We start from the raw sequence: 22,283 nt of genomic DNA, 5'->3' as shown, positions 1-22,283 counted from the left end.
ACCAAAAACCTTAGCAGCTACTTTCTCCAGATGAAAGAAGTAGGTTTTAGTTTGACATTAATTTAAGATGTCTTGGGTTTCAGATTTTATATTTATAGTGGGATTTTTTTTGCCCTTTGTAATTCCTTTGTGCATTGCATTAGGGAAAATTACAATAGGGTTGTAATCTCAGGATTCTTCCAGGGGTGCAGTTTTAGAGAAGGCAAAGGTAATTAACATACTCTCCAGGAGCATCCCTCCCTTCTCTATGTTCCTCAGTTCGTCCAGCAGTCAGAAGAGGGAACATCTCTGAATTGTCCTTGTACTGCAGTTTCCCATTTCTCTACCTGCTTCATTGCCTAATATTCCTGGGATAACTTAATGAACTTGGAGAGAAGGAATTTAAAATTATAGGGTCATTTATTTTGTGTTTTTCACTGCACTAGTAATCTTGAATATCTGCATTTTTTAGATTTGAGACATTTGAAATCAACAGCTTTGAACAGTTCTGTATCAACTATGCCAATGAAAAACTGCAGCAACAGTTCAATATGGTAAGTAGGAAATTACTGGCATTTCCTTTCCCCTCACCAAAGTCCATTCTGCTAATTGGGTCCCCAGTGGTTAAGATGAATTCCTTGTCTATTAACCAGCTGTCCTGGCCATGGGCGTTAGGGGATGGGGGAAGATTGACTATCTCCTAGAAATAGATTTTATGACTAACTGCTACTCTGGGACTATTTGAAATTCTGATCACAGTAACAATTACAAGACAGAAGCAATGCTTTGCAATTAACACCCTGAGATTGCCTGTCAATGAGAGTACTATGTGGATGAATTTGGAGTTAGTGGTGTCTATAACCTCCAATGAGAACCTCTTCACTGACAGCAGTGAGCAGAAACACACTACTGGAGATCTGCCACTTTGATTTTCCTCTGCTGGTGTAACTGGCATTATTTTTTTGAGAGTTTACAGCTGCCTCATAAAGTTGATTACTGTCGTGTAGTAAGAGGCATCTCTTCTGCCTCCTTCACAGAGATCACAGTTCGTTCTCTCTCTCTCCTCAGGCTTAGTGATGTTTGTAATTATGTATCCTACCTGCAGAATGAAGAACCAAGTTATTTATGCTATCTCTGTTGCTAGGCTCTACTGCAATACTGAATTAACTTTGAACTATATTTACAAATGTACCTCAAATGGTGGTGCACATTTGCAGAATTGGATCACCCTGCACAGTTGTTAATCCCAGCAGCAGAGATACATGACTAAAAGCAAGCTGTTTGTCAGAACTGAAGCTGAGCTTTCCAGCTCCAAAAAGTGCTTTCTATATTTATAGTTCTACAGATGGTTTGAACTGCAAAAACTTGATGTCATAATTGCTGATTACAAGGAATTTCTGAGATCTCTCAGCTCTGCAGGAAAAGCTCAGTCACTGTGAAAGTTATAGGTTCACTTCTTCAGTTACGGTCACTCTCCCCATGTTCTCGTCCTATTTCACATTGTTGCTATTGGCACTTGCTTCATGAAAGAAATGACCAAGGAGCTTCTGTTCTGTAGCTACTTTGATTTCCTAATAAGCAACCGAAACACCACATTTCTCAACGTGTTCCCATAGGATTGACTTCTGCTACCTGGAATGCAGCAGGGAGACCTAGGGTTGAAGGCTGTTTAGAAAAGGGCTGTCAGTAGCCGTTCTTGCACCAGCTGGGGTTGCTGAAGTATCATGTAATTCCTCACTCTTCCCTATCTCACCCATCCAACACTTTGTCCCTCTCTGTGGAGGCTTTTGGTGCTGGAGAGAGGAAGATATAAAAAGATGGAAGTGGCAGCTTCTGTACTGCTGTTTAAGAAAAACCAACTTCATAGAACTGGGAAATTAAATGAACTTGAGAACAACAGTAAGTCTTAGCACGACTAAATATGTCTGAATAGATTGTCAAGACATACTGGCACAACGCACTTTCTTAGAAAATAAGGACAGTAACTGTATCTATGCAGGTAAGAATGTGGCTCAACGTTAAACCTGTTGTTTATTTGACAAATGTCACAACTTATACAAACCTGAAGCTGTGACAGCTTCTTCATGTACAGCAGGCATTACTTTGTGATGCCATGAACCTCTCCCAGTACTGAGCCATCTGACACTTTGTAGCTTTGCATTTGCCAGGTCTTTCATAACAGTCTTCACTCCTTTCTTCAAATGTCAAGCTTGGGAGGAGGGGACTATGTACTTGTACATTCATGGAGTCATAAACTGTGTAGGTTGGAAGGGATCTTGAGAGGGTACGTAGCCCAGTCTGCTGCTCCGAGCAGATCCAGTTGAGCAGGTTGCTCAGGGACCTCCTGGTCAAGTTCTGACCATCTCCAGGGATGGTGATTCCACAACTTCTGAAGGCCCCTGTTTCAGTGTTTGACCACCCTCGTGGTAATGATTGCTTTTCCTTGTATCAAGTCAGAATTTTCAGTATTCTAACTTGCGTCTTTTACCTCTTGTCTTTCAAGTGGGCACCTCTGAGAATAGTGTGGCTCTGTCTTCTCTATACCCTCCAGTTAGACAGCTGTAGACAGCTAAGATCTCCTCTGAGCCTCCACTTCTCCAGGCTGAACAAAGCCAGCTTGCTCAGCCTCTCCCACGTCGCGTGCTCCAGTGCACCGACCGCCTCGGTAGCCATGGGCGGTGCGACAATCGCCTTGTAAACCAGATTTTGTCTGAAGACATTTTTCACCCAATAATTGCTAATTCCTTTACAGCAAAGAGATGGTTTTATGTTTTCTTCTAGGATTTAGATAGCTTGGATATGATTTGCCAATAAAATGTTGTCATTTACTTTCCTGTCAGGAATTAGCTTACCACGTGATGCAGTTAAGTGACTAGCATGTGGAATGACTCTCATGAGCACTTTCAGGGAGTGCTATTTTGGAAAGGATTGTGTTAAGCTAATGAAAAAAAAGGGATAAACTGCTTTGTCAAGATAGTTTTCTACTATCTTAGTGATTTGTGTTGGAGAGCTACAGGGTGTTTATAGACTTGCACGCTGAATTAAGAGGATAATAAAGAACTATTGTTCTAAGAATACAGGTGCTTGTGTTGGTCCCCTGAATGGTGTCAGTAATGATGTGGCTTGGTGTTTATTAAGATATATTCTGAATTTATTTTTGCCTGTTAGAGCAGTTAATACATATTAAAATTTAAATGGGAATAAAAACATAGTTTAAAATAACTGGAGTCAGCAGTCTCTTTGTTTAAAAAAAAATGTGCTTGTGCTATGAAGACCACAATTTGCTTGTTTCATATTTTTTATTACTACTACTATCTTCACTTTTTCTGAAGTTTCACTTAATTTCCTTTGTGTATTTCATTGATGGTTGCAGCCTTTTATGATTTTTTTCAAACATTTACAGTTTCATTTTATTGCTCTTTGTATCAGATAGAATTTCCACAAAATTTTGTTTAAAGAATTTCTTGTGCTAATAGTCAAAATCATTTTTTCAAGTTTTTGCTGGATGATGTAATACATCATCGCAGAAAAAAAACAGGAGTCATTTGAGAGAAAAAAGAAAACATAGAAGTATATATAGTGAAATTTTATTTGAAATGGGACTGTGTGCATAACTTTAAAATCATGTGTGACACATCCAAATTTGTGAATTGCTATTCCTATATTTGAGGCTTTTTCTAGGATATGTGCTTTTAAATAAAAACTTATAGTAATTATAGGGCAATATAGTAGAAAGATAGGAAAAAAATAAACCGTATTTTCAGAGAATACAGAAGAATGCTCTAATGTAGTCTCTTGTTTTTATGCCAGTAAAAAAGGTTAATTCATCATTCTTACACTTAATTGTTAAAGGGTTTATTCAGTTGAACTTGTGTGTCATTGATAGCCTGAATTAATGTGCTAAAAGGAATTCAAGTGAGAGTTCTGTGTATTTATTCTGCATTTTATTTCACAGAAAACTCTTTTCTTTTTGCTCTGTAGCATGTCTTTAAATTGGAACAGGAAGAATATATGAAGGAGCAAATACCATGGACCTTGATTGATTTCTACGACAATCAGCCTTGCATTAACCTCATAGAGGCCAAAATGGGAATTCTGGATCTATTAGATGAGGAGTGTAAGGTGTGTGTTCACTGGCTTTTATAGTGAAAGAGGTTATCAACCATCCTGTTTCTGGAGCCTAACAGGAAAGAGGCATCTGCACATAACCGTTATTTGGACATTCTGCTGTTGAAATGATTTGGAGAACTTGCAGAGTTGCAATTACAGGAGGAGTCTTAGTCGTGTTGGAGGGGGGTTGCTTTGTTTTGTTCTGTTTTGTTTTTTCCCTTCTCCACCCACGTATCTATAGCTGCTACTAGGTCTCTGATCAACATTTGCTTTGACTGTGACAACTTTCTCCTTCCTGAGCGTAACAAATACAGTCTTCAATTCTATCAAATCTCTCCTAAGAGAAATTCTCTCACTTGAAGTTTCACCTTTTGTCTTTCATCTTAGATTATGTAAGCTATGTAATTGGCACTATTTCTTTATTGCATGGTGTGTGGTGCCTAATTCAGTGGCATCTCAGCTTGGGGCTTTTGTGTGACAGCATCACAAAATTTCTAATGATGGCTAAGTTGCTGCAGGTCAGAACTGTACCATTTCAGGTAACATATCTCTTAGGTCCTTGCTTTCATGTGTCTAACACTGAAAGCATTATTAGCATCATATGTACTGTATGTTTATGTCTATATTCTACCTTCTTTTTTTCCTCCTCTTTTCCCTCCATTTGATGTTTCAGTAATTCAGTTAAGGGACTTGCTCCACAAGCAGTGTGGAGACTTACGGAGGAGGAGGCAGCCCTGGGTGTTGAGGGGTCTGTAGCAGGCACTACACTCCGCCTTCAGTGTGTGAAGCACAAGTGCATAGCTTGTTACACAGTACTCAAAATTCCTGGAGCTGAAGTTTTAAACAACACATGAAGTACAGTCCCTCATCTTCCTAGTTTCTTTCGGTACTAAAAAATTTAAAAAAAATGTTAAATGGTGTTATTTGTTCTTTTATGCAGATGCCAAAAGGCTCGGATGACACTTGGGCCCAAAAACTATACAATACTCACTTGAATAAATGTACCCTCTTTGAAAAACCACGTTTGTCAAATAAGGCTTTTATCATCCAACACTTTGCTGACAAGGTAGGGATTTTTCTTTTGGTACTTCCTTCCCAAAGTTTGGGTTACAAAGAGTATGGGGAGCAAGGGGGAGGACGGGGATAAGCAGCTGTTTCATGCAGTTACCAGGCTGGCATAGCTGTTGACTCAGAATGAAGCTTGTGCCTGGAAACACTTTGAACCTGCATAGACCTGGCTGTTGAGCTACTTTTGTTGCCTGGCCAAACCTGTCTGCAGACTAGATACAGAGCTCGGGCTGTGGAGTGACATACACTTCCACATCTAGTTGCGCCAGAGGTTACCAGCTCTGCTTGCTCATTGCTGTGCTCCTCAAGGTCTTAGGGGCTTCTGTGGGTGGTTTTCTCTCCAAAATCAGATGTGGTGAGCCACTTCAGCTCGATCAGTTTAAGTGGCAGATTTTGGCTAATCTGATTCAGTTTGATGAAGTTGGTTAGCAAGTGCCTGGCAAGCGTTTCCAGTGGCCATGAAGCAGTAGTAATGAGCCGAGGAGCTCATTACTAGTGGGCAGTAGGCTAATTTTCTACTCAGCTTCTTGCAAAATGTGTGCTTGTCTCTATACTAGAACAGCAGAATGAAGCTGACCTGGCAGCTGTGCAGAACCAGGAACACAAACAAGAGCTCCTGACTCCTATCACATGCTCTCACCACCAGCCATCCTTTCTTCAAAACATGACAGTTTACTGTATTTGCAAGTCACAACATAGTTGTACAAACTCCAGTTGCACTGTAGAAATATGCCTGATAGGAAATCATACATCTCACTTTATTTTTAGCTAAAGAGCAACAACAAAATGATGTTGGTTTTGCCTCCATCTTAATGTGCAAACTGGAAAGAGGCTAACACACCCTTGCTCTTATCACAGGAGCAGTATGTACTTTTTCCACCCTTTGCCCCTGCTGCTCAGTGAACGGCTATTTCTAGTAAGCTGGAAGACAAGTAGCTTGGTGCAGTGCAAGTTTTGTTAGACCCTGACCATGTGCATAATCAGATTGAGCAGCCCTACAGGTTAAAAATAAACAAAATCAATCCAACTGAAGATAATTGTTTTGTTGAAAAAAGAAGCTGGCTGAGAATTTTGTCAAATTTGCCAAAAGAAGTTTGTTCACAGTGCTTAGAAATATTCTGGGGTTCTTGTTTGTAGCTTTGTATGTGCTAACTTACAGGATTTGAGGCCCTTATTTGCCTCTACTTTATTTCCCTCAGTTCCTTGAATTTGTACCTAGAAGGGAGATCCTGTTCCTGTTGCTTCTAATGTTCCCTTAAAGAAAGTAAACGGTTACAGAAATGTTCATGTTAGATTCAGGAGTTCTGTTTTCTTTACTGGATGGGAGAACAAGGAGGACTTAATTAAAATTTCATATACTGATAAATAGGCTAAACTTAAGTGTTCAAAAACAGGGCATTCCTATGACTGGTTTGAGGAGTGTGGTCCAAGAAAAGCTAAAAGTAGCTCTAAGCGGGTTATCGGCAGAGCTCTAAGCTCTCATGCATTATCTGTGCTGATCGACGCGTACTGTAACGTATGCTTACCTGGGTGCATACAGACATCTGGAAGAAAACGATGGCAGGTTAGTAAACTCCGTGCCTGTCTTGTCCTTGTCTGGAAGAACGCAGAGGTCTTGCTGCCCTCCGGTGGCACTGTGTCAGCCTCTCTCAGCAGCGCTCGTTGATGGTACCCGAAGTAACACAGCGGGATTTGAGTTGTGGATGGACCTTGAGGAAGTCCTCTGCCTTTTTTCTTCATAGGATGTAGTTTTTAATTTTTTTGCAGCTCCTGAAATACTGTCATTGTGCAAGCATTGTTAAATGGCAGTACTGATCTGTTTTGAATGAGTGCTACAGTTGATGAATTCTGTACAAAACATTCCTATTTAATACTTTTAATACTTACTTTTTGTAAAATTATTGTTTTCAGGTGGAATATCAATGTGAAGGTTTTTTGGAAAAGAATAAAGACACGGTTTATGAAGAACAAATTAAGGTCCTGAAATCAAGTAAGGTTAGTATAAGGATTTTTATTTTCTTTTGCTATTATGAGGTCTTGTTTATGGTCATTTTTCTATGAAATTTCTCATAAACCTAGGAAAGTTTTGCCTCTTAGTGTCAGAATATCTGAAAATGAACATATTTTGTGTGTTACTTGGTTATCCTACAAATCTAGAGAGTCCTGTAGCATGATTTTCCTGCTTGTAAGATCATTCTCTATATAGCCATTGATTTCAGTGGGTCAAAATCCAAAATTTGTTTTTAACTTTCTGTAAAACTTTGCTATATTTTCTGTAAAGGCTCTTGATATAGTATAGTAGTAAAAGAAGGCTTAATAGCTAAGCCCTTGGGGTTTTTTGTTTGTTTTAATCTGAAATTAGAAACTCCTTGGTTTTGGCCTGAAAATTGAGCAGAAAATCTCTGAAGCAGAGAAAAATTCTGTTCTAGGGAAAAAAAAATAAGGGAAGAAGGAAATTCATAGGGGCTGAAGACATGAACCAGTAGTTATTGAGTCTTGCCTTTTTGGTATTTATGAATAGATACATCTGAATTGAAAAATATTTCATGAAGAAATATTATAGAACAGGTGCTCAGTGACAATTGCCTACTTTATGGCAGAAATGCTAGTTGTGCTCTTCTGAAATGTAAAGGCAATTAACTCAACATTGCCTTGTGATGACTGTTGGGAATTTGCTAGCTTTAATGTCCCAGGAAGCTTGGTGTCAAGGACAGACTATATACAATTATCAGGGCAGTGCAATTACTGTTCTGTCAGGAAATCTTTTTTCTTCTGTGTATATGCTGAGTAGATATATGAAGTTAAATGTTAAAACATGTAGTAAAATGAAAAACTGCAGCAAAATTTCTACTGAGAAATGTTGAAATCACCCTCTGTGTCTTTACGAGGCACTGTGGTATCTCTTGGGAGGTGGCATGGTCTGGGCTGTGCTGCGGACGGTGCCTCTGTCCAGGCAGTGGTGCAGGACGCTCGGCGGGGTGTAATCCAATACGAAAAGCAGAATGAGCACACAGCTCCCATAAAAGTATGGCGACAGCTTGGGCAGATTCAATAGGTTGAGTCAATTCAGTCTGAGTATTAAGAAACAACATGTTTTTCCCCAGTGGAAAATTTTACCAAAATCCATGTTTCCACAGAAAAATTCAATTGTGAAAGAAAAACATTTTTCAAAAGGAGACTGTTTCTTTGTATTTTTCAGAAGGCTCTCTTTGTTAGTGATTGTAGTAGGATTATATTTCTGGTTTTTCTTAATTTGTTTTATTACTTTCTTCTGGATCTGCTGTACAAATTCAACAGAAGGTAATTCTAAATTGAATGCGTTGTTTGTCATCCTGCTCATGCATAGTGTGGCTTCTAGGGACTTGAGCGTACAGCTAGAATGTTTCTTTGCTCTCCAAAGTGCATGACACGCATACTTCTCTTGGCAGACTCTGTCTGATCCACCCGCAGGATCTGTTTGAACTAGTTCAGTTTCCATGCATGTTGTCATGAAAGTAATATGATAATTACTGCCTTTTCTGCTTGCTACTGGCATGTTGTTCAAATCTCCCTGTTGTTGTTCTCTATTGAAAGAAATGGTCTGTTAGATTATGTTGGCAGCATGTCTATAAAGTCATTTGAAAAAATAATGGGGGAAAATGCTTGCTTGTATTTTACCATGTGAATTATCTGCCCTTTGATCAGTGTTTTCCCCCTCTTTCAACATTGCTAGTGTTCTGTGAAACCAAGAAAACTGATGATGTCGTAAAAACCAAAACCAAATAAAACATAAATATCTCCACAGTGTGGATGTTCTCAGCAGTGCCCTCTTGTTGTTAACATCTGCTGGTGAAGGCCATACGTTGCTCCTTTCTTCTGAATGCAGTAGCTGAGGCAGTGTTTGTGAAAATGGTGACTTTGAAAGGCACTTGCCCATTTTTACAGGCAGACTTTCCTGGGGGTGAAAGGAGGGAATGAGACTTTTGTACTTGGTTCCCGAGATGATCTGGTCCGTCAGCAATCCAGACACAGGCGGACACTCTTGCTGCACCCTGTTTTGTTAGAGCATCAGTAGTTTCTTTGGAGACAAAGCATGTTTGAATTCAAGTAAGTTTCCATATGTGATGGAAAGACTTGGCAGTGTAGCTCGGATGGCTGAGCACACAGATTCACTCCCGCTGACTGCAGGCAGCTGAGCGAGGTGTCGGTGGCCCAGTCATCCTAAACTCTGTATTGAGTCAATGGAAGGAGATAGGTTAAATCACCCTCTTGAGATGTCATTCTTCCATCAACTGAAGAGATAATCTGGAGTGACCGTGTTCTTAATCTGACAGACTCAGGTGAGATAAGGCTGAGCTATGATACTCCTCTTTTAGTTTAAGGATTTAAGATATCTTTGTAGCAGTCATTATATTCTGCTGGAGTGCTGTGCTAGATGCTACTGAGGAATGTTTGATGCCTTCTGGTAGTTCCTTGGTAGAACCACTGAGTGCAAATATCATTTTGTTGCACCGCATGTTTCATTGGATATCATGCATGCTCACCAAGTTTTAAAAGGCAAAACGAATTTTCTTACTTTTTAGGTTGTAATTAGCCCAAGTACTTTCTAGTACTGAAAATTGAATGCTCCTATCTCTTGGGAGAAAATGCACAGATGCTAGCTAGATAAAAGATTATTCATTGACAGGTAGAGAAGTTCAGATTTTCTTATTCTTATAATGCTTCTGAAGTGATAAAGTTGTTGGTAGAAAGACCTGGTGGTATTGTTTGTAGTTGCAAGTTACTTTAAAGCAGTTGTTATATTTGGGTGTATTTTTTAGCCATTTGTAGCTATAGAAAGGGAACCAGAACCTTGGATGATACTTGAAGATTTTTCTTTTTTTTTCTTCCATTTCCACTGGCCTGAGAACAGATCTTCAGTCAGATGACTTTGGCTGATGGCTTTTTAGTTGATGATTGCTCTTTTAAGTTGATTATTTCATTTCAGAATGATAAAGCAGGGATATTCTTTGTTGCCTGTTGGGCTATTCAGTGTCCTGTCCTAGATATTTCTCATCTACTGGAATATGAGGGGACCAGTTTATTTCCTTCTAACATCAAAGCAACTATATAATTGCAATTGGCACTTACAAAACTGTTCTCAGTATCTAACAGTTTCACATGAAAGCTATTGCTGGCTCTATAAAGAAACTCAAATCAGAATTTTACCTTCAGAAGGAGACTCACTGATCAAAAACATGAAATTCTTAGTCACTGGTCAACTCACTATACTACTAGCTTGCATGCTTTTTGCACTTGTCCCCATTTCTCAACATGGGATAGAAGAAAACAGTGCTTAGAGAACTGAGCTTGAATTCTAACGTCTTAAATACAAAAGGGTGGAATCACTTGCTGGATTCTTAGCTGTCATATTTTTTCTACTATTACACCAGTTTAAGCTGCTACCGGAGTTATTCCAGGATGAGGAGAAGGTCCTCAGTCCCACGTCAGCAACCCCCTCAGGCCGTGTGCCATTGTCTCGAACTGTTGTAAAACCAGCCAAGACCAGGCCGGGTCAAACCAGCAAGGAACATAAGAAAACTGTGGGACATCAGGTGAGTTTGGAGATGTAACTCTATTAAATATCATCTCTTCCTTCAGCTAATGTCTGATAGGTCTTAGGGTTTACTGCTGCTTCTTGTAATCCCTTGTGATTGTGAGACAGCTGCAGTTGCTTATGGCTTAAGTTTGGAGCAGATATACCATAACTACTAATACATTTTAGGTAAGAATTTTTGAGAGCTCAGTTCTCATTATGATGGCAAAATAGAAGCTCACATTTTTCAAAACAGGTTTAGCATGCTGGATGCTGAACAGCTTTAAAATCTTAGTGAGTCAAAAGTAGTTCAGTCCCCAGAAAATTTGGCTCTAATTATCAATGGGCTGATCATAAAATATCCATGCAGATGTGCCAGAATTAAAATAATACTATCCAGATCAGTATGGCTGGGGAACTCATTTTTCCTTGTTACTTTCCACCTAAAAAAATCAGATTTAATAAGTATTTTCTCAGGATTGTCATATTTCCAGTTAGTGCTTTACAGATGATAGATTGTTCCTTGAACTATACACAGGAGCCAAGGGTAACTTTTTTGAGAGTTTGGAGCTCATTTTTTATCTGCATACCAGCTTGAACCACTTCACTAGTGAGCAGTTGCTCCTGTTTTGCCTGGAGCTTCTTGGAGGCCTACACAGATAACTTCTTATGCTATTGTAGAAAAGCCTGGAAGTGTAGCTGTATACCATACAAACTGGTAACACAGTAATGTCTAGACCTGGGTAAGACAGGAGAGGCTCGATAGAGAGGCAGGGCTATAGCTTTGGGTCAGTCATGGTAAAAAGCCTTCAAGGTCAGCATAGTTTCTGAAGTCTATAAGATAGTAGTGTATCTACAAAGAATCTGTGATCACAGATACAGATGTAGGAGACCTGTGTTACCGCTGTAGAAAAAGCAAATGATTTCAAAAGAGAAGAGAGTCACAAACCCAATCAATTTGTCACTGCTTCTGCCATCTCTCCGTGTGGAAAAGATGATTTGTTCTATGTGATGTGGATAGCTTCTATTCAAAATCTAGTGTCAGCCGAATACTTGGAAAGCAGAATGATCACAGAGTCCAGCAATAAAGAAAAAAAGTCATGGAGTTAAGAGTTGTTGACAAAATGCCAGAGTTGCAGCCAAGTATTACAGGACCTGTCCTTATTGCACCAAAATACATGTGGACTGCAAGGAACCTTCACTCCCAGAGAGCATAAGCTCTTTGTGTCCAAGTCCCCTGCCAAATCTTGAAGATGAACTGGCCACATCTCTTATATTCTGAAAGTCCTAATAAAAACTACAAAATCGTCTGACCCTTGTCCATCCTGGCTTGGGATGATTATTGGCCAAAGATATTAGCACAACGTATGTGTCCAATGTCATGCTCTAGTCAGACTGCTAAATGAGATTCATAGAATGTTTGAGCTTGGATATTCATAACCTTTTCTGGAATCTCCCCCAAACAAGCTGTGCCAAGCTATGGGTGGAAATAGGAATGGTTATTCATGCTACTGAATGCAAAGTTTTGGCATATATTAGTGGCATGGACTGCAAGTACTACTTTTCTGCAGTTCATACAAGAGAATCCAATTAACTTTTTAATTTGAGCCTTATTTCTGATTTTGCAGACAGACCATATCTTGAGGATGGTAGAGGCTTTAGCAGTTTTGTTGTCAGACTGAAACTGAGATGAGATGTAGGGGATACTTTCATACTATTGCTGTTGATCCATTCTGTATATTTTTTCATATATTTTAAAGAGACTAATACAAAAGTGAGTTTGGTTTTTTCATATTCTACTTACATATTCTACAAGAAATTGGTAATTTTTTTTTTTACCATTCTCCTAATTTTAAATTTGATTTAAAATGGACTTAAAATTAAAGGACTGTTTAATTTGCCATGAAGTTTAGTCATGGTGAGATGGATTAGACAAAGAGTGGGGTAAATGAGACAGTCAAAAGCTGAAAATAACTTTTTTGTAATTTATCACATGCCTATAGGGTAGTTTTACTCCCATAAAGGTTAACATTTAGAAGTCTCTCTGTAACCCAGTTCACTCAAAGATGGTATGTGAAGCTGTAATATTTGTTTATTACCTCAAGCACTATGACAAATAAGCAAGTATCCCTAGATCCCCTTTCTGAGATTATTTCAAACATGGCTGAGCTCATTCAGGTTATTGCCAGATAATTTTCCTCCTTTTTTCTTACAGTTTCGAAACTCACTTCATCTGCTGATGGAAACCCTCAATGCTACAACTCCGCACTATGTGCGTTGTATTAAGCCGAATGACTTCAAGTTTCCATTCACGTAAGTTGGGTCATGTATGTGGTTCATGTAGGCTTCTTCAACTAGTGGGGAATGGACCAAGTGCTTGGAGGATCACGCTCTGCTAGCCATTGCTCACTCAGGAGTAAAGTGGTATGTCTCATTTCTGTTGTTATATACTTACTGTGCGTGTACATGTACTTAGAGGAGATGTTTTGGGTTGAACAGAGGGGCAAGTACTTTCTGAGGTGTATATTTTCTATTAGGAGGAAAAATATCTGCAACCTCATTGTTTCCTATTTTGAATTTGACTGATAGGTTGTACTCCTTGAGTTCAGCTGACATCTGCATACTTTGATTGGAATCTGCTTTCCTCAAAAGTCTGCTGATGGACTCTTTTTATTCTTAAATAGATTTGATGAAAAGCGGGCAGTACAGCAGCTTAGAGCATGTGGTGTCCTGGAAACCATCCGAATAAGTGCAGCTGGCTTTCCCTCAAGGTATATTTGCTTTTTTTTAGATTACTTTCAGCAGCAGTTATTTTTATTGAGAGAGGTTTTCACTATTTGGACTGACCCTGACTCTGTTTCATGGCACAGGTGGACATACCAGGAGTTCTTCAGTCGTTACCGTGTTCTGATGAAGCAGAGAGATGTCCTTAGTGATCGAAAACAGACATGTAAAAATGTCTTGGAGAAGCTGATTCTGGTACTAGACTCTGTGCTTAAAATCTTTGGAATCTGAAGGGATAAAGATAGCTTCCTCTTACTAGCTTGTAAATAATTACACTGTCTTAGTATTTTATAAAACTACTGAACAACCAATGTAAGCACAAGAAGTCATAGGTTTTCTAAATGCTGTGTTAGTTATTCGTTGTTCTTTTGAAGCTGTAGAACTTGGCTCTTACTAAGGACAAGCAGTTCTTACTATAAAAAAATAAAATAGGCTCTCTTAGGAGTATAGCTCCAGTATTACTGTAGAAAGAATGTGGTTTGAATTTACTAGTGTATCAGAGGAAAGGAAGGCAGTGATTTAAAATGTGGGTGGGTTGAGGGTGAGCATTACTTTGATTAACAGTAGGGTATATTAACTCTGAAGGTTATCTGGAGGCTTTCTGATGTGGCGCTGTTTCTGTCTGGGTATGTGTTTTTGAGTCTCTTACTCTCCTCTTCTCAGCTCCTATGTTAAAGTCAAACTTTTTCACCATTGCCTGCCTGTTTAGCCCCAGGGGCCTTTCTCATACCTTATGAGGCTTTTGCTTTACCTCCTCTCTCCTATTGCAGCCCTGTATTTGCAGGCTATGCCATCAAAAACATTGGAGTTGTACCTGAACTCATGTGGTTCCTTGGGATTTGCCCATTTCTTGAGGCCTGAGGAACAGAGAGGGGAAGGCAGGCTCCAAAGAGACAGTTCTGTTCATTTCTCACGTAGAAAGTGGTTAATTGGGACTTAGTCAGGGGTATAGGTTAGGAAGAGAAAGAAACAAAGTTTACTGAAGGTTTAAAAGCAAGAAAGTCTACCTTACTGAGATGCAAAGCTAGTGTGAGGAAGTTTATGAAAAGAAAAAGAAAATACTATGTAGGGTTTTGGGGGGTTGGATTTTTTCATTCTGTGTCTATGATTGAACTTAACTGATTTTTTTTAATACAAATTCAGTGTGTGTGTGTAAGTGTGTGTACTTATACCTACCTACCTATCTACATATGTATATGTATGTGTGTGTGTATGTATGTATGTATGTATGTGAACACCATGAAATACCAAGTATATTCTAAGCTGTAGCTCTTTGCCATTCTTTTCAACTTGGCATCAAATAATCAACAGACTTTTCTTTTTGTTATCTTATCTTTCTTTATATGTATTTTCAGTATTTTCCTCCTAGAAGTATTACAACCATCTAGAAATAGAATACTGTTCTCTTGCTGTTTTAGTTCTGAAAGTTCAAATGTGTTCAAATGTTCTGGCTTAGTCCTTAGCACAGTAAATGACAAGTACATATTTGAAGCTCTAGCTGTCTCATTTTTATAATGTAGTTGTCTGACCACTCAGAGATGGAGAGGAATTGCAAATGTACACTATCTATATTGCTTTCATCCTCAGGCCTCTTCACCTTTCCTACTCTCCAAGTTTCTTACAAACTTTGTGGCACTCTTGCCTAAGAGAAATCCTGATGTTTTATTCCATAAGGCCCTGTATGTAGCCTTATTGTATTTATTTAAGAGACACATACAAATAGTAGAACTAAATACTTGCCTCCACTAGCTAATTTAAGTTTAGATTTATTAGAAGTATTAAACAGATCATTTTACCTATCTACTAACTGTACTTTCATTTAGCCTTCATGCCTTTTTTCTTTTTTAATCCACTAACATTTAATCCTGTTACTGATCATCTTTTTACCTCTGAAAATAGGACAAGGATAAGTACCAGTTTGGTAAGACAAAAATATTTTTCCGGGCTGGTCAAGTAGCCTATCTGGAAAAAATAAGGGCAGATAAGTTGAGAGCTGCCTGTATCCGCATCCAAAAGACAATCCGAGGCTGGCTGATGCGAAAGAAGTACATGCGTATGAGGAAGGCTGCCATCACCATTCAGAGATATGTCAGAGGGTACCAAGCACGATGGTAAGCAATACTCTTGGGAAAACCCACACTAGCCTCAATTCAGATCCCTTTAAGTAGGACATTTAAGTGTGATGCATTTGCTCTCTCCTTCCTGTACTGGCTGAGAGGAAATTATTTCCTGAGAAATGAAGGAAAAGGAATATAATGAGTATATCTCTCCTGCCTATTTCTGACCTTCATAGGAGGATGGTAACTTTCTGGCTGCATGATGCTTAGAACAGTGTGGTGTTAGTTGGAGTAGAATAAAAGGACTGTTAGGAGATACGTCTGCAAGTAAGGAAGTAAGCACAAGTCATAGGTTTCTAAATGCTATGTTAGTTGTTCATTGTTTTTGAAGCTGTAAGGCTTGGCTGAATTCTTATTGCTCAGCTTCCACTAGCGCTCCCAGTTTGGTCAGTCTGTACTGCTGGAGAAGCCGTTGCTCATGCAAGGTGCAGCTGTGAGGGAAGGTAGATCCACTAGAATCACTCCTTTGGATTGATGACTGAGGGATGGCCGTAGATGGGCCCAGAAAAAGAGTAGGAGGGTGGGTAGTATCATTCAAAGGCAAGGAGGTTACAAGAGCTGTAAGAAGCTACTTTGGGAAGCAGTGTCAAGATACTGTGCAATTCTCTTGTTGAGAGAACAAACATTTTAAATAGCTAGCAATCAGGAGGGGAAATCTGGAAGGTGGCATAGGGGAAATAGCTTTAAAGCTGGAGAAAAGGTGGTGAGAGATGAAGCTGAATTTATCTGTCAGTTCTATAGCACAGTTCTCAGAGGAAATGAAAACGCTTTGAAAAACTTGCGTGGTTTCTGTTCACTTGTTATTCTGTCATGTTGCCATATCGTCGAATGGTAAGTGAATATGCTATACCACTGATGACATTAGGAAGAAACTGAAGTAGAATATGCAGCTCTTAAGAGAGTAGAGCTATAAGATGTAAAACAATGTTCAGGAATTGGAAAATAATTGCAGGTATAATCTATAATCTTTTTCTTGATTAGCTATGCCAAGTTTCTACGGAGAACACGGGCTGCCATCACTATTCAGAAGTTCCAGCGCATGTATGTTGTCCGCAAAAGATACCAATGCATGCGAGCTGCCACTATTGCTCTTCAGGCTCTCTTAAGAGGTTACGTGGCCAGGAACAAATACCAAATGGTAAGAAATCCTAATGTGTTACTACTACACTTAAGTTTCATTCCTACCTTCAGAACGAAGCTGCTCTGTGGTATCCCCCGGAGAATCTGAAATGTGTGTGTGCACATTGTTATGCATGATGCACAAACGAGACGCCAAAGCATGGATGAGGCACAGCACCTGGGAGTTAGAACTGATACTGCAGTCAGAGAACTGGACATTCTAGAGATACTCACTTGTCATCTAACCTGAATGCATCTGGACTATACAGTCAGCAGAGTATCTAGCAGGGATTTATACCACTTCTCTTCAGAAAGTTTTTTCATTCATTATATAGAACGCTGAGGCCTTTAAAATAAACACTGAAGATCTGTTCGTGTGACTATGCCTTCATGAATCCAAATTAATGTTGTTCGCATTGGCGTAGATATGCTGCTCTTCCAATTTCATCCCTAATTTCAGTAGTTTTTTGAAATGGTGGAAGGACTGATAGTACATACTGAATGAGATTAATGTTAGTAAGCAGATACTTGTAAAAATAGGAGATTAAAACTTTAGCATGTTTGGGGGTTTTATATGTTAATAATTTTGGGTTCATTTGCAGTGAAATTGATACAGTCCTGTCCTGGTGGTGTTGATAACATTTTCCTGACAATGCTTGTTTTAAAAAAATTCCTTTGAGAAATTAGAATTTATTCTTCAGTGGTTACTGGACTGGAAACCAAATTATGGTTCAAATGGTTAGACCATAAAATATCAGCGTTTTTCATGGCTCTTCTGTCTATGAGAATTGGATAGAACTAGATTCAAAAGTCAGCTTATATTTCACTAAAAGGTTTCCAAGAGTTCCGTTTTTTTTTTTTTAAACAGATAAGAAAGATATATAACCCCAAAGTTAATTAGTGCTCATGTTCCACATGGTTGTTTGTTTTAAAGTTAGTCATATATGTACATGTCTACACGACATCTTAACATACATTAACTGGAAAAAAAACCAAACTCGACTTCTAGGGAGTAAATTTTGCTCCCTGTGCTTGGCTTGTCTGTATTTTTTATAGGTATGTGTTTGCCTTTTTATTAGAATTTTTAGCATTTTCAGTGTTATAAACCATATTTTATGTAGTTAGAAGATATAAGATGCTTTTAGCAGTAATCTGACAGACTTGGTTCAGCTGATCTACAGAAAGGAATAAACTTCACGTTAAACTGAGAGATAGATCACCTCAATATGTGGAATGGGGGCCATCCTTGGGAACCTGGGAGTTGATTCTGTATGCCTGAGATTAGTCATGTGAGTGGTATACACAGCATCTGTTCTGTAGCAGAGTGCTTAAAAACCTGTTAAATTCCCTTTTAATAGAGATGGCAGATTTCTAGGCAGGTCATTGCAAGAGGCAGTTGGACTTGCCTGTCAGGGAATATCCCCGTAGAGCAACAAATTATTAACTGTAGTAAAACATGAAATTCTGGTAATGCAGATGGAGTGTGTATTAATTGTCCTCAGAAGGTGGAATTTTATTAAAACTAAGATACAAGGATGGCTGTAGAAAGAAACACAAGTTCTGCCATACTAAGATTGACGTGGTGGTTCTGAAATTCACGACTATTTCAACTGAGCAAACCTGAAAGGCTATCCCATGGCAGTACACTTGGGTTGAACTATGACTCTGTAAGTAATGTATGGTACACGTGTTGCTCATTAGAGTTGTGAAAGGTATCTGTTGTTGTTTTTATAGCAGAAGGCATGTGTTACTGTCACATGACTAATGCAAGGAATTTAAAATGGTTGAATCATCTATTTCATCCGTCCTGGGGAAAGCTGCTGCCTGAGACATTGTGATATGTTTGTCAGTCCAACAAGGAGTTGAGTTCGCCACAGCTTTTACATAAACTCTCTAGGGAAATATCTTGTAAATTAAGTAAATTTTCTGATATTCTCATCTTTACTTTGGAGTATACTGTTTCACCATTGGATTACACGTGTGTAAGAATTCACAGGCAGATGAGGACCATCCCTACAGAATGGAGGTATTTTATGTGACTTGTTGCTTTCAGGCTTGAGGTGAAAGTGCTGTTGAAAACAAATTGTATTTGGGTTATTAAGGCATCTGCAAGTAACTGGAAGAACTACTCCAGTAAACATGTAAGAAGGGAAACGAGTCAGGAAAGCTAACTACATGCCATACACTCAGAAGGACTTTGACTTTTGACCTTCTGTACTTTTAATAGATCTTTTTCTTTACCTAAGCGTGTTATTTAATCTAGTGCTGTTATTTCAGTTCCTCAACTTTTCTTTAAAAATAAAGGGAGAAAGTTTGTATATCTTATAATCATGCCACTTCACCATTGAGCTGTTTGTTTCATTGATCTGAAAGTGTAACACTTATAACACATTTCAGTTTGCTATGAAGTCTAAGAGAAATTTTTCTTAGACTACTGCTTTGCTTTATCAGCTTCATTGTAAATCAGTGTAAGAATGTAAACTGCATATGATCTTTAAATTATCAAATCGAGGAAGTAACGTAAAATCTTAAGTAGTTTTAATCTTCGGACAAAACTGCTTAGTTTGCAGAAGCTTTATTAGGTGAACTCCAAAGTTCTCTGAGTTGTGGAAGTCTTGTGGGTTTGGGCATGCTCTGTGAGTATAACTGTGGTCCATGGGAATTCAGGTCCTTCAGACCTTGGGGGATCTCTGATAGCATTGGTGAGGGAAGGATCCAAAACCAAGTAGCAGAATCTTCCTAGTGGAAATCTCTGGCTGTCATATTGACAAAAATTGCTGGCATTGTTTACTGCTGTTCTTGAAAAATGATTAAAAGAATTTTTTTCACCTCAAAGTTATGGGTGAAGTTTCCCCCATGAAATAGGTCGGAATTAATACAATGTAAAATTTCTTATTAGAAGCAATAGAAAGAAGATTATTTTTCTATGCAGGCTAGTCTAAGGAATTTCAAAAAAGGGAAAAAATGGAAAGTGAAATGGAACTTTTAGTCTACTCAGCTAGACTACAGCTGTTTTTTTAGCAGCTGCTCTAATGTACTCTAGATTCTAACATAGTTTTAAACTGTGTATAGATGAAACTTATGCTGCATGTCAATGTTTTTAAGAAGTTTCAAGATAAAAGATACAGTTAAAAAAAAACAAGTAAAAACACCCATCACTTAAGTCATCATCTGAATTGTATTTTGTAATCTTACCAATAGGTACCATTTAGTTTTGTAATTAGCCTGGATCTGACATCAACAGAAAGGAATGTCCAGTTTTTCAATATGTCCCTGGTTCCTCCTTTATATGTTTTTCATCTAGTTCCTTCATAGTCATCTTCCTTATCCCTGTCCTCTTTTCCTTTTCACTTTTTTAAATCCATTACATATTCATTTCCTGTTACTTCAACAGCATTTTTTATTTTCAGACTGAGATATCTCTAGCTACATCATCTTATACACCTCTCATTATGAAATCTGCTTGATTGAGCAGGTGTACCTTGCAACTCTGATGTCCCTTGTGCTGTTTTTTCTTAACTGTAGATGCTTCGGGAGCACAAGTCTGTTATTATTCAGAAACATGTAAGAGGCTGGCTAGCTCGAGTGCGTTACCAGAGGACCTTGGAGGCAATTGTTTACTTGCAATGCTGTTACCGGCGCATGATGGCCAAGAGGGAGCTAAAAAAACTGAAGATAGAGGCCCGGTCTGTGGAACGCTACAAGAAGCTTCACATTGGCTTGGAGAACAAGATCATGCAGCTGCAACGCAAAATTGATGAGCAGGTAAGGGCTTCCTCCTCAGGGGAGATGCTTGGAAGTCTTGTGCTGTCTTCCTCAGTAATATTGTGGGCATTCACTGAAAAAATGCACTGAATTTTCGTTGTAAGAGATCATTTTTTTCTTCCTTGCTGAAGAACACTGATAGATGAGACAGAGAGACCACAGTAGTACTGAAATGGAACATCCATTTATGTATCTCACAAACACTGAGAGAAAACATCTGCTCCTTTAACTTCGGTATTTATTCTGAAGCACTTCAGTTGTTTTGTTTTAAGGGGAAGGTGGGCTGATCATATTGGATGTATATGGGCTTTCTGTCTGATTTCAGTTCAGGACATTAATGTGCAGGCTTAGAGACTGGACTGTTCTGTCACCTCTTTAAGCAATTCTACAAAAACAGACTGAAGGGAAATGGGGAAACTGCTCTTTTGCTCCTCATCTGGGTATATTCTGTAGGCAAATAGAAAGCTCCCATAATCCAGAACATTTTCAGCTGCTGCTATGTCTGTGTTTTTGCAAAGAACAAAGAGTACAAATCTCTGCTGGAGAAGCTGAGTAGCCTGGAGATCACGTACAGTACAGAGACAGAGAGGCTGCGGAGTGATGTGGAAAGGCTTCGGCTGAGTGAGGAGGAGGCTAAGAATGCAACCAACCGTGTCCTCAGCCTTCAGGAGGAGATCACCAAGCTTCGGAAGGAGCTGCACCAAACTCAATCTGAGAAGAAGACCATCGAGGAGTGGGCAGACAAATACAAACAGGAAACTGAGCAGGCAAGTGTGCGGGCCCCAGTTGCTATAGAGTTAGGCATAATCTCTTTTTTTCTGCAATCCCTTTTATTTCACTGTTGTTGACATCTTATTAATGGAGTTTGAAATCTTGTTTAGGGTTTGAGATGGTCCCTTTCTTTCTCCTTTGTTGTTCCTGCAGGAGAATGCAGCACAGGCTGCAATGTGCAGTGTTTCAGTGAAGCATCCCTAAAAGAAGGCTTAGTGTACTGTCACTTTAGACAGATCTCAGAACCCTTAAGAACAGTCCCCTTACTGCTTCCCTGCTTGTCCGTGTCACAGATCTTTGACCTGTAACATTTTCCTACATAACGTTAGCTGATGTCTGACATAGCTGATGTCAGACAGGAGGTATGTTACTGCAAAGCGCAGAAATAAAGCAAGTGCTCTCATTTACTCATATTTCTGGGTGCTCTGGATGAGAAAATTTACAAAGGCCTTATCTCCTTCAGTTGTGTGGCTGATATTTTTACAATATTTTTAAGTAATGCTATACCTGTACAACACTAAATAGGCTTAGTATCTAAGTAACTGCAGCTATGCTAGAGGAATATATTAAATCTGTATTTCATATATAAATATAGATATTACATTTATTCAGGTTTTAATACTGAAAATATTTGCAAATCCAAGTATGCAAGCTCACTCAGAGACAGAGTGCTCATACAAAGAAATCCTTTTACCTATCTAGAGAACAAAATTGTGTAGATTTCAGAAGTCTGTCTCATATGCAGTATTCAAAGGTGCCTATTTATATCTTACCTCATTTGACCAATTAATCTACTGAAAACACACACACACACACACACACACACACACACACACACACACGTGTGTGTATGTGTGTGTTCAGACTAGTTCAGTAGGTTTTGACCAATCCTTGTCTTTGCCTTAACCATGGGCATATCAAACAAGTTGTTTTCTTGTCACAATTACGTGCTGATACAGTACCAGTTTTGAATACAGGAAGATGAGTGCTTTCATTATGCTATGCTGCAATGATAC

General features: G+C 38.9%; 1 protein-coding gene across 1 annotated transcript in view; it reads left to right on the top strand.

Annotated features, from left to right (window-relative positions):
• Positions 1–22,283, top strand: part of MYO5A (myosin VA) — a 97,680-nt gene that overhangs the window by 48,400 nt on the left and 26,997 nt on the right. Inside the window, exons 11-22 of the mRNA XM_062584031.1 lie at positions 452–533; positions 3,961–4,101; positions 5,030–5,155; positions 7,069–7,152; positions 10,569–10,730; positions 12,927–13,024; positions 13,396–13,482; positions 13,582–13,690; positions 15,395–15,606; positions 16,594–16,750; positions 20,257–20,496; positions 21,015–21,263. Coding sequence (XP_062440015.1) covers positions 452–533; positions 3,961–4,101; positions 5,030–5,155; positions 7,069–7,152; positions 10,569–10,730; positions 12,927–13,024; positions 13,396–13,482; positions 13,582–13,690; positions 15,395–15,606; positions 16,594–16,750; positions 20,257–20,496; positions 21,015–21,263 — 1,747 coding nt within the window. The remainder of the gene's footprint in view (positions 1–451; positions 534–3,960; positions 4,102–5,029; positions 5,156–7,068; positions 7,153–10,568; positions 10,731–12,926; positions 13,025–13,395; positions 13,483–13,581; positions 13,691–15,394; positions 15,607–16,593; positions 16,751–20,256; positions 20,497–21,014; positions 21,264–22,283) is intronic.

The sequence above is a fragment of the Rhea pennata genome, chromosome 10, assembly GCF_028389875.1.
Source record: "Rhea pennata isolate bPtePen1 chromosome 10, bPtePen1.pri, whole genome shotgun sequence".
Classification (NCBI taxonomy): Eukaryota; Metazoa; Chordata; class Aves; order Rheiformes; family Rheidae; genus Rhea; species Rhea pennata.
This window is presented reverse-complemented; position numbering and strand designations above follow the sequence as displayed.